This window comes from Lepidochelys olivacea (genome assembly GCF_965140295.1).
Source record: "Lepidochelys olivacea isolate rLepOli2 genome assembly, chromosome: 4".
Lineage (NCBI taxonomy): Eukaryota > Metazoa > Chordata > Testudines > Cheloniidae > Lepidochelys > Lepidochelys olivacea.
This window is the reverse complement of record NC_140414.1, coordinates 64,769,047-64,782,298: the sequence shown is the minus strand read 5'-3', so window position 1 is coordinate 64,782,298 and position 13,252 is coordinate 64,769,047. Positions and strand designations below refer to the sequence as shown.

The window sequence follows — 13,252 nt, the reverse complement described above, 5'->3', positions numbered from 1 at the left end:
TGTATCTGAGTGTACTAAAAGAAGGGCAACCTTTTTAATAAGAAAGAACAACCTTCTTTGGGTCTGATTTTCCTCATCTCCACCAGTGTAACAGATCAGAATCAGGTCTTGATTTTTGTTCCAGATCTTTCCAATTTGAAAGCAGCAGCATATTAAACAGCCTTCAGATGAAGGACTTCCACAAGAAAGGATTATTAATTTGAGGCTCTAATAATGAAACAACTGTTTTCATGCTCAATTACATGTAGTTTGCTCTGCACATTGAAGGCAGGAATAATCAACATCATAGTTCGTTTTTTCACAGGATGCTGGAGGTTATGGTTCTGTAATTCAGTCCTCGCTGAAACCCTGCCTATGATATCTCAGACCGGAAGTCATATAATGTATATTGAATCTTTATTTGGACAGTTTAGAGTTTGAGTATAAACCGACCAGACTTATACAAAGGAAATAGCAAATATATCAAAAATTGACAAATCACTTGCCAATTTACAAGTCCACAATATGGTCTCTCCTTTTAGATAGATGACAGATGGTTTTCCTTTGTTTAAAGCATACCTTATGCACATACAGTGTAATGACTTGTCAGTAAGAATTCCTCTGCCCGCTGTAGGGTTTTTAAAGCTCACTAATTTGGTAGGCTGGAGTAACTCCTCCGGAACCATTACAGTTTACTGGGTCCAAACCCCAAAACTTACAGATCTAGTTTGCAGAGTCCACGTTTTAAGGTCTCCATCTACCTTTATGTCTTCAGAACAGACTATTGTAATGAATAAGCACATTTAAAAACAAAAAAGACCATTTAAAATGAAACCACTCCTAAACAGTTCACAAAAAAGAGTTAATGGTCTGATTTTAACTAAAAGGAAAGGGAGAATTAACAAACAAATTCACCCCATTAACAGTTTTTAAAAATGTGGATAGTTTTTTGGGAGTAAATCCCCACTTGGTTATGACTCATTGAAGTTTGCTTATTTTATTATTACATGTATTTAGTCCATTTTAAAGCACTCACATCAGCTTCTTGCTAGAAGGTAGTGGCTATGCTTTGATGACATGGGAATAGATTAGATCAGTGTTTACAGCATTCAGCAGCCACTGACCCAGCCCAGATTAGGCTGGAGCACTGCAGTAAGTGATCTCTCTCTTCCCCTCACAGCTAATTTATAAGAGAACAGGCATGAACCACAGTTCTAAGGTGAGGGGTGTGAGTGAAGAACCTACCAGCTGCTAGGAGAAGGAAAGGGGCCTGAGGCTGGTGGTTGGCCCTGGCTCCAGCAGCACTGGAATCAGTAGAAGAATTCTCCCCTTCCTAAATTAAATGAGTTAAACAAAAGGCAATTGAATGGGGGGTGAGCGGAGCAGCAGCAAGGAGGCTAGAGTGTGATTTGGTGGAATTGCATCTGACAGGCAAAGAGTTGCACGGAACAGGAGCAACAGAGAAGAAAGTGACCTGGAGGGATGCACGGGCCTAAGCACAAAGGGTTGAGAGGCAGCAGCCAGGGCTGTGAGGGAGGGAAGCTGGTGTTCAGACACCACAGAATTGAGTACATTACAAATACCTAGACAGACGAGTGATGGCAGGTCTAGGGAAGTATTTGCATGTGGCAATCTGTGCAGATCCACTTTAGGACTTTTAGTGTCTCCTACAGACAGGACTTAATGCAGTCAGGCACTACTATACCTCTCCCTGCTATGGATGATGGGTGCACTTTTCCAAGCACTTATGGGTATCTCTACACTGGAATAAAAGATGGTGGCTGGCCTGGGCCAGCTGACAGAGGCTCGTGGGGCTAAAAATTGTTGTATGGACATTCAGGTTCTCAGAGTGGAGCATGGACTCTGTGACCCTCCCAGCGCCACCCCCCACCATGGTCTCAGAGCTGAAGCCCAAACCTCTACACAGCAACTTTATAAGCGTGCAGCCCAAGCCCCATGAGCCCAGCCCAGCTGCAGGTGTTTAACTACTGTGTAGCCATACCCCCCATGTGACCAAGGACCATTGAAAGTTAATGGGACTTCAGTTCCTAAGTCACTTAGGTACTTTACAAAATTTAACCTGATCTTTCTCCTTAGAGGCTTTTCATTTACATTCCTTAAGTGAAGATAATATGCTTGAAATTGGGGAAGTTATAAAATGGGGCTTTTCAGTATTGGGGAATTACAACCAGCAGCATAACAAAAACTGCTTTAATATCATTCTTACCTCCGGTTTCCAGTGCTTTGGGATTGTTTTAGTTTCCTCGTAGTAGAAAGGGGAAGTATTAAGGCTTTCATGAACTGAGTCCCCCATTCATGTATAGCACTGGAAGCACAATTATGCCACTAAGAGTAAGACTAAATGCTGCAGTGATGCACCAATTCATCATGTTTGGGTTCTTCTAATGAACCTCATTACTCACAGAAGAGAATTTTCTTAAGCTGTTAATCACTAGCAACCGTTTTCAATTATCCCTGTTACTTTTTCCTCTCCAACTACTGAACATTCCTCCTCCCTCCCCATTACCCCAAAAGTGCAATATTAGGAAAAGCTAGCGCATAACTTAAAAAATAAATAACCAGTGTTCAAAATGACCTTTAAAAAAAAATTAAGAACACCTTTTCAGAGGCAAGCTGTCCTTTTTCATAAAAAGCAGTACTTAACAAAAATAGATCAGAGTTGCCCTTTTAACACTACTGAAAGATACTGAATACTTTTCTTCAGCTTATCAATAGAAGAACACACATTTTTTAGAGCTTGCATAGAAACACTTTGTACTTTGTGCAAATTTTACTAAATAAGGCTTGCTTGAGATTTTAGATAGCAATATAATATTTATCAAAGAATGCTGAGAAACTGCAAGGAAAATTCCAAGCAGTCTGCACTCTGCATCCACTTACACATTTCATTTGACTTCAAAAGACCAACAGCTGATAGCTGCAGATTTGTATGCAACATAAGGCAATATGGTATGTGTTGGGTACAGCACCTGCTTTCAGCTAGTCATGCATTTATAACACATGAGAACACTTGGATTCACAACCTCAGCCATTGGTAAAGGGGATTTCAGAGGTGGCACTGTAGACTCCCCTTTTAAAAATAAAGCAATCAACCCCCTAAAAATCTTGGTCCTTAACACAGAAGGCTTATTTGACCAATTTTGTGCAGTTTTCATATATATTTACATATCAGGTATTTCTCCCACTAGGCAACCCAATTTTCTCGGCCAGAATTGAAAACAGGAGCAGTGGGGTAAAGGAAGTTGTGTATATGCACAAGGGAAGAGGGGTACATATTCGAAATGACAGAACCCCTCAGAAATATATCATATGAGTATGTTGCACAGTTGGAAGTCATAAGGCCCAATATAAAGGTACCATGGAATGAGATTTTTTCCCAGATCAAGTATTATCAGGAAGTATCAAAGTAGAACTTTCTTTTGTAAGCAGCTTTGCATTTAAAAATCTGCTAATTCTATTAGAAAAAAAAAATCTGTAAAAATAACACTAATAATAATCCTCAACATCACCCAGTATTTTGTAACCCAGGATGGAATGTTCCTGTGCAAGAGCTGCTAGCTCCTTCAGAAACTCTGGGAAAAGGGCAGCTGCCAGCACGCTATTCCTCACAGGCAAGGGAATACCAGGAAGAGCCGTTACTCTCTTTGCTCTGTGTCCCAAGAAAGGCTGGAGCAGGGTTTGGGAAGCTTCAGAAAGATTTCTTCCTTTCCCTGTGCTGCTGTTGTGCTGGATGTTCTCTAAAGCCAGGAAGAAAAAAAGAATCAGTTTTGACCAGTAAGCAAACCTAATTTAAACTGCATGCTCGAGGATGTATTCACTCTATGACTGGTATCAAATGCAATGTTTTTACACACTGTGTGGCCCAAATTCTATTCTCTCCCTCCCAAAAAAGAATGATCAAGGCTCAGATAGGCATGTGGGGTTATTCCCCACCCGCACTCCCCATGTGCTCCCTTTTTTCCCTTAGCAATCTGGTAGCTGAGAGCTGCCAGTGGGAAGAAACAACATGGAAGTGAAGGCAGAGTAATGGAAAGGAACATATATGAAGGTACCCTTAAAAAGGGAAATCACAGTTATTTGCATTTTATGCGTGGAAAAAAATTTCCCAAAGTATAATTTAAAATAATACAGCCTTGCACTAGTCTACTCTCCTGCTTACCTGGCATTAGTATTTATGTATGTTTTGGATAGACAAAATATATTTTTCCCCATCACCACCCTGGAAAGGCAGGTAAGTGGAGTTACGGGCCTGGGCAGGTAAATTTTCATGACAACTCTTCAAAGCTCAAACACATTATTTAAGAAATACTATATGAAGTTTCAGTTTTTTCTACCGCTGTCCCTCTCGGAGCTTTCCCCTTGGAGGTTACCATCTTCCTGTGAACAGGCAGGAAATAATTTTTAAAAATAAATGAGAACACCACACATTCTCCAGACACCTATATGGTCTGCCCTCACAGAGCTCATCCCAGGATTGGGACCAAGAGTAGTCTCTTATTCAAAGTAAGTAACGCAAAATTTTTAAATGTAGTAAACTAAAAAGGCAGCAGCACTTTAATTTCAGCCCCAGTTGGAACCACATTTTAATTAAGTGACATTCAATGAAACTGAAAGGCCACAAACTCAAAACGTGTAAAAAGTACTTTATTTTTTACACCATAAATAATTAGCCTGTGGAATTCATGCCACAAAATGTTACTGAGGTTAAGAGTTTAACAGGATTCAAAATGTAATTAGTCATTTACGTGACCACTAAGAATGCCCACTGTTATATGAGACTGCATTTAAAAAAAAAAAAATGTAAGGATTAAACCTACATGCTTCAGGGCATAAACTAACCACTAACTGATATGGTTAGGAGGAAATTTCCCTTAAAGTATGAGCAGGTTATTCTATAATTTTCCACTATTGGGTTATTTGCACCTTCCTCTGAAGGATTTGGTGCCAGCCAACTAGTGTTAGAGACAGGATATGGGATTAGATGGACCACTAGTCTGATGCAAGGCAGTTCCTATGTTCTATATTTCTCCATCCTTGTTTCCCCTTCCTCAGTTTATGGACATTAGTGTATATCCTTCCGATACTTGGATAAAGTTTTCATCCCTTAGCAATAATTTGGTAAAGCTATACTTTTTTTAGATCTAGTTAATCATAACTCTCACGCTCCAGACTCTTTAGTCACTTGTGTCACTTTAGGCACTTATGTTGTTCTCTGGTTTTCTCCCAACTAGGGCTGGTCGGGAACCAGAAGTTCTGTTCCATAGGAAACTCCAACATTTTTTGAGGGGGAGGGAGTTATGAAGTGGAACAAAAAACAAGCATTTTGAGATTGCCTGCAAAATAGAAATTCAGAGAGGTCATCTCAATAGCCATCAAAATGTTTTAGTTTGACTTTTATATTATATTAAAACATGAACTATTTTTATATGCATATTAAATATATTTAATACTTACATATAATTAAAAGTAAAAAGCCTAAACATTTTGATTTTTTTCCTATTGAATAATTTCATCCAAATATACCCATTCCTGCAAAATATTTCAATGCTCTCAATTTCCATTTTTCTGGAATTCAGGTGCACAGAACTGTACACAATATAGAATCTTACAGCACAGAGATTGAAAAGGTCTAATATTCCAGATGTGTTTTTACCAGGGACACAGGTAGAGCATGTGTGTCACTTACCTGGTTTATAACCTGATGCCTCTACTTATGCAATCTCAAATCAAATAGACTTTTCCCTTCACCATATACTATTTCAGTATAAGCAGAGATGTAAGTTTTCCATCATTCCTAGAACTCTTACAGCATTATTGCAATCCAAGTATATCCCCTCTCTTGAACACCTATGTTTTGAATTAGTTTTCACCGATGGGATCAGTTTCTGTTTTTCAATTTTAAATCCTGTAGGAAGTCAACTATATTCAATAATGTAGGAAGAATCAGGAAAGATTGTTGTGCTTGCAGTTATACATCACTTTCACGTTTCAACTTGAAAAGGGAATCTAGGAGAAAGTTTCGTTCCAGAATACTGGATTTTCATTTTAGCTTCCTGAAATAATCTCGTAAAGTCCAACCATATTTTATTTGCCAATACTGTAACAGTTTCAACCTTACATTTCTTAATCAATATAATGATGTGGTATGTTGATGTACTTGGGAGGCAACTTGCCCCAAGAATTACTGTTTGATTGCTGGCATTGCTAGGTTGGCTAAGAGCCAAAACTGCAGTTATCCAGATATTTATTTAGTCTCTAAGCATTAGTCAAGAGGCTCGTTCTTTACGGGGCTGCCATAGGGCAGGAGAAAATGTTACAGGCAAATGACCGAGCAGCCTCTGCTTCAGGTTCCTGAATAATGACCACAATGAAGGGACTCGGCAAACGTTGAAGCCCACAAATATGCTAATGTAAAACAGGAAAATATAAATAAATGCCAAAATCAGAGACTGTTTTATGAAGCAGTTTCACTGGGTTTGAATAGCTACAACAGAGAGCTTTGAAGCATAACACTTATAAGATGAATGAAGTTATGTTAGGAATGTATTATACAAAGATCTTATTGACAAGTACCTTTTAAAAAAAAAGCCATTAAATATTGGCTTCTAATCTTGCATCCCACATGCCAGCTACAGTGCACCCTAATTGTAAGGCTCTCTCATCTACTGTTCTTGGAACCTGACTTCTAAACCCTACTGGTCTCTGTGATAAACATCTCACTTACAGCATGCACCTTCCACAGACCAATGCTTCAAGTAGCCGCCTGAGAAAGGCTATGATTTTGCAGAGTATGCATACTGTGAATGTTAGAAGCTGACACCATGCTGATTAGAATTGAAGAAAATTATTAAGTCCCTCAGAAAAAAACAATTAAACAAACATTTTTTAAAAGTCTCCCTTGCTTCCCACACATCAATGAAAAGCCAAACAAAAAATCTGATGTAGGAACAAGTGGGATACTCATTCCAAATGATTGATGATAATGATTCAATAAATAGAATCTCTTGAACCCTGTTCTGTTGCTAACTAGTGCCATGCTATCACTATGGTTACTATTCTCAGCAGATCCTATGCATTCCCATCATATGTGAAAGTCAAGTTTTAATGGAAGCTTGGAGCCCAGTGCTGACTACTCAGCAGCAATTCTAAAACCTGGCATCTGAAATTCTGAACTCAGACTACACTGTGAGGTCCTAACCCCATCAGCTGCTGGAGGAATTTTATCATTTAGAAAAGAGGATTCTACATTTTAAATTTATTATCTGACTTACTGTACAAAACATTAATGGTTGACAGCCCATTGAAAATAGGTGTAGCACACAGCATACCCGAAAAGCAGCAGATGCTAGAAAAGTCAGCTGGAGTGGGAGTGCTGTGCCCTGAGGTGGCACCAACTCACTACCACCTTTGATGTGCCCCTCCTAGTACTGCATTTTATTTTTAACTTGCTTCTTTCCATTGAAAAGGGCATAATCAAAAATTTCCGGCTCATATTTATCTCCCTTAAAGATATTCTAGTCCAGCCTATAAGGTTTTATCTACTAGAATTCCACAATGAATTTATTTCTGAAACTGTTCTCTCCAAGAATTATCAAAAAAGAGCTGATGCATTGCTTAGAATGAGAGTAAAATAAAATGAGGTCGCGCACACATGCAACCCCTCCCCATAAACCATGTACTCGGCCAGTCTGACAGCAAGTCATGCCAACACCTTATTCTGTTACTCTTCAGAAATAAGTTTTCATGTGCTAAAATAAAACACACTAAGAATTTCCAGATGGGAGATAATTTCAAGATGCATCTACATATTGTGGCCTAAAAATTTAGGATTGTCCCTTTAAAGTTACACAGATACAGAAATACATTTGGCTGGTGATATGCACAATGCCCTCTTGCTGTTTTTATCTTTCTGTGGGAAACAGGGCAGACAACAAGCAAGTCAGTGTTTTAGATCATACACCTCTGTGAAAGTGGTTGATATTTACCTTTGGTCAGTAACTCTGGAGCCACATCAGACATGTCCGCTCGGAAAAGCAAGTACTGCTGGGCCTGTATAAGAAGACCTGGAAAATCTTTTTGGATGGATGCAAACTGCTCAATTTTATTTTTCACAGATGCCAGCACCTGCCAAAATAAGAATGGTAAATTTTTAATACTATCCTTGAAATTGTGGCCTGAAACCTCAGTCTCGCTCTTTCCAAATTAGAGACTGTTAACAATGCCAGTTGGGTAGTTAATTTCCAGCTCCTTGCATTGGCACAGTTAAAACATCAAACTGAACAGAGAGGTCCTCAAACAGGTAGGGGAAAGCAAATACACAGCAACAAACTGAAAAACAGGTAAACAAGGCACTAGAATTACTGGCAAAATTTGCATTGAGCATGAAATGAAGCATTGATGAAGTACCTGATATAATGACCGTACACTAGGCTGCAATACAATGTTGGTATTGAGCAGAAAGGAACGAAGAAGAGGTTGCGGGTAACTGGCCAGTTGAGTAATAATCCCAATGAGCAGCAAGTTAACATGCAAGGAATTCTCCAACATATTCTCCAGTTTTGACAGCACTACGCTGATAAATGGCCCTACAAGAAAAATGGGGGAAAAAAATCTTAAAATCAGGGGAATAAGCATTTGAAAAGGAATTTAAATCTCCATATCTGACTAAATCAGACTTCCCACATGCCAATTAAAAGCCAACAGGAAAAAAGCCAGGTCTGAACAGACAGAAGATGCAGCTTTGAATATATTTAATCTCTTGTTAACCCTACCATGAGCAGGGACACTCTGACTGGTTAGCCAATCAGTTGACATTCAAAGTATATTAAGCATGCATAATTATTCTACCTCACATGTGCCAATAAAGATTTAATCCAGCATGTTATGTTCTATGGATCTACTCCCACTGAAGTTACTTGGAGTGCTTCCAAAGATTTCAGATGAAGCAGGGTCACGCTTCTTATTACCGTTCTAGCTTAATTCTACAGAAGGACTGGACAGGGTAAATTATGGGTAGGGTTTTCACATTATCATAATACATAGTGGTATTTTAGTGGGACTATAAAAATGCTGCTTCAAAACATAAAAAAACCCAACCCTGGACTAATTTGTATCACAACACAAACATTTTCTGCACTGCAAAAATTCACACAAAGTGCGGAAGCCATAAATATAGGCTATTGGTAGATGTAGGCTTTATCAGATTAATGTCACTTCTAAATAATAGTGTTGGTTTGTGTACACTTTTTACAGTATAGCCACTAAAATACAGAACTATTTACAATGAACGTACATATCCTTCATCGTAAGCCTGGCAAAGACTGCCAATATGAACATGAGTTAAGCAAATGAATATGGATTAGTACATACTGCTAAATGACAAAGCAGGTATGTAGCTAGAGACAGTAAAAAGACCAACAGGAAACAGTCTATAAAAGTTACTTAAGTATAAGGTTCAGCCCTGATCCAACTCTGGTTCCTCTGCACAACTCCCACAGTGTGAGAATACCAGAAAGCCAGCAAACTCTCTCCACATGGGGATCCTTGACATGAGGGAATCCCTCGGTTGCACAAAGCATAGCCAACTTCTATACTACCTCCTGTGACCCATGCATAGGAGGTATACCTGGGGGAAAGAACGTAACTGAGGTAACTGCACTCCAGCAAGCTCCTGCTGGCAAGCCAACCCCTTCAATGTCCTGGATAACAGGGTGCAGTTTACAACAACGGTGTAGGGCTGTTCTAAACTATGCTGGAGGCCAAAAGGAATCCCTGGGCAGCCCAGCAATCAAGGAACCAAACCACAAATAACTCCTTTGCAGCTCCACCCATCAGGCATAGGGCACGGCTGAGAATCAAAGACCACTCTGTTTTAGAACTACTGCTACCATGGATGCACAGTATGGCTGGGTCTACACTAGCTCTCTTCTAAAACACATCTCACTACTGATATTGGTACAGCCCCACTGAGGAGAGCACAAGTGAAAGTACTAGTGTAGACATGGGTCCAGGGGTGTATTGCTTTTAACTACTATGTCACCCAACTCTAATTCACATAACATAGTGGTTAAAACACAGGGTTAAGGGACAGAGTAGCCACCTCCCCAGCTCTGGCCAACTGGTGGACCAGTAACAGTCGCAATAAGAAGTTGCAGCCCTGGCAGAAGGAGGTGGCTTCCCGAGAGGCCAAGGACTATTCTGTGTCAGCAGCAAAATGGCAGGAAACTGCCCTAGGAGCTACACCACAAATTCTGTGAAGACTGAGATGAGACTGCTGGGGGAAACCCCACATCCTGGATGTGCTTCCCTTCTCCAGTTCTCTGCGAACTAGAAAAAGATTGGACTCCCTAGGGTGCTGCTACAAAGCCCGGGAGGACTATGACATAAGGATTTGAGGACAGTGAGATCTGAGCTGAAATGTCAATATGAGATTTTGGTTTGTAGCAAGCTGGGGTATGAATCTATCTAATTTCAAAGCAGGGTAGATCAGAGTACACTAATGAATTGTTAATGCATGTCAGCAGGGTCCACATGGACAGTTAGTATGTGGCAAGCCAGTGAGGGGGTGGGGTAGATTCCCACCTCAGCAAAAGGCCAATGTACTTGTATGCAGCCCAAGGACAAGCGAGAAGGTTGAGCCACTTCACCGCTGGTTAAAACACCAGTGACTAATTTGGATCCTATCTACATTTGCAATACCACCAATGGAAGTGTCTTACAATATTTTGCTGAGATACATAAAGAGCCTTCACCCAACACTGCCTGCCTGGGATACATAAAAAGCCCTCATCCCGCACTGCCTGCATTATCTGATCATCCTGCCCCTTCCTTCTCTCACATTCATGGCGGCATTCTCACGAAAGCTTATGCTCAAATAAATTTGTTAGTCTCTAAGGTGCCACAAGTACTCCTGTTCTTTTTGCGAATACAGACTAACACGGCTGCTACTCTGAAACCTCCTGGGACACGACACTCCACTCCCCCTTGCCCCACCCCCCGTGCAATGAAGGCAGCTGTACAAGAGGTTCCAAGAGAAGGTGTATCGAGGCTAACGATTCCAAGTCAGCCTTGGGATCTGAGCAGCGAAGGCTGAAGCCAGGCACTTACAGCAACAACTGAAAACCACCTCATGAGACTTGACCAGAATACACAGAAGGTCTCTGTCATATGAACAAATCGGGAAAAATAAAAGGTCCTCCAGAACCTTACTAGAGCAACAATCCGAGCAGCTCCGCAGGTGTTTATAAGCTTCAAAAGGAAAAACACAAACTAATTAGAACATTTTTAAAAAATTTTACACGGGTCTAATGCATGTGCCTGGAGATATGGGGGACTTACCCATAATAAAAGTTTATTTGCCACATATTTCTATTCTTGAAGTTTCCTTGTTTGGGTGGCATGGAGGGAGGGAGGTTTATGTTTAACGATCTTATACTGCAAATAAATAATAAAGGAACAGCCACCATTTTCTAAACCAAGAGTCCAGCATCAGTGCCACATCCATATGACAGCGTCTTTCTTTAGGTACAAGTCATGTAGCGGAGCAGCATGTCTACACACTGGTGGGATGTACTGGTGGTGGGAAACTTGGTTTTGACATTTGATTCTGTAGAACAAAGCTCCTTCCTGTAATAGCGCCCCATAACACTAAGTTGATACAGTCAAATAAGAGCCCTAGACCAACACATAATGTAATACTGGATCCAAATTATATGCAAAATACTATTTCTGTACAGTAACAGAGAGATGGCTGAAATGTCATTTGTATGAGTGATAGTGTAACCCCCATTGCAAAGTCAACTTTGCCAGTGTCTTCCCCACTCGGCACCAGTTAAAAGACCATTTGAAATAGAGTGAAGAGACAAAGAGAGAGAAACACGGCTTGGGAGGGATAGTAGCAAAGCTTTGTTTGAAAGGAACTGAAAGGGAAGAAGAGGACTTGACACAGACAAAAAGGGATGTGACCAAAGTATCTGAACTATGTTTGACAGGGAATGACAGGAGACTGACAGAGCCAGATGTGACCTAGGGACATGAGGGGAGCTTCTGAGTGCCTGGTACAGAGAACTCATCACAGCAATAGTGGCAAATGCACTTGAAAACCAAGTTGTCTTCCTCAAATACTTAAAGACTGAACACCAGGCCTGCTGGCCACACTTCAAAGGCTGCATTTCAATGACTAAAAGATTAATGACAGGTTTCAGAGTAGCAGCCATGTTAGTCTGTATTCGCAAAAAGAAAAGGAGTACTTGTGGCACCTTAGAGACCAACCAATTTATTTGAGCATAAGCTTTCGTGAGCTACATGCATCTGATGAAGCTCACGAAAGCTTATGCTCAAATAAATTGGTTAGTCTCTAAGGTGCCACAAGTATTCCTGTTCTTTTTGAAAAGATTAATGTATCCCGAGTTATTTAGAGTCAGCCCTTACAGGCTTTGCTGTGGGTAAGCACGCCTGAATACATTGTGTCCTCCCAATGATTTAGATATAATTCTGTGGCCAAATTTCACTGGATACCTGGCACAAGAGAAAAACACAAGAGTGAGGGTGCCATTGACATTTGAAAAGCAAGTTGCCTAGACCTGCTTGCAGAGAGGTGCATGCAGAAATGGCAACAGCGCTGCCACCTGGTGCACAAAAGCAAAATAGCAGCAAAAGGTGGCAGAGCAGCCTATCACTTTTCTGTTATAAGAAAAGGAGTACTTGTGGCACCTTAGAGACTAACCAATTTATTTGAGCATAAGCTTTTTTTTCCTGTTATGTTGCACATGCTGCTGTATAGGCAGCAAAGCAGTTGCAGAAATGGGACATTTTAAGTGCACTCATTCTATTAGGTCAGATAGTCCAACCACTCACAATGGCAGGATTGTTCCCTGGAATGATGTGGTTAGGACAGTTGTTTGGTGCTGGTCTTGTTCTAAAATTTTATAAACATAAACTAAACAAATATGAAGGTCAAAAACTTCAGCCCAAGAACAGCACCACACACTTTCATGGCATAGTTATATTGTATCACAGTGAATAACATTAAATTTAACAATGCCATATTAGGTTACTGTTATTCATGTTACCCCTCTGACCTTCATATTGGTTAACAACTCTCTTCTCTGCTGATTGACTGTTGTTCCAGCCTCTCCTGCCATCTCTCTCATGGCCACGAATGCCCTTTCCTTTCCTTTCTCCTTCTACCATGACCCCCCCACTAAAAGGGTTTTTTAAACAAACCAGAAATCCCATGGACCTAACCCTGATG

The 13,252-nt window shown here is 40.4% G+C and overlaps 1 protein-coding gene across 1 annotated transcript in view; it reads right to left on the bottom strand.

The window, feature by feature from the left end:
* Nucleotides 1-381: 381 nt before the first annotated feature.
* Nucleotides 382-13,252, bottom strand: part of FHIP1A (FHF complex subunit HOOK interacting protein 1A) — a 119,039-nt gene continuing 106,168 nt past the window's right edge. The window contains exons 12-14 of the mRNA XM_084626282.1: nt 8,407-8,585; nt 7,986-8,124; nt 382-3,737 (exon numbers count right to left, since the gene is read on the bottom strand). Coding sequence (XP_084482408.1) covers nt 3,487-3,737; nt 7,986-8,124; nt 8,407-8,585 — 569 coding nt within the window. The 3' untranslated portion in view covers nt 382-3,486. The remainder of the gene's footprint in view (nt 3,738-7,985; nt 8,125-8,406; nt 8,586-13,252) is intronic.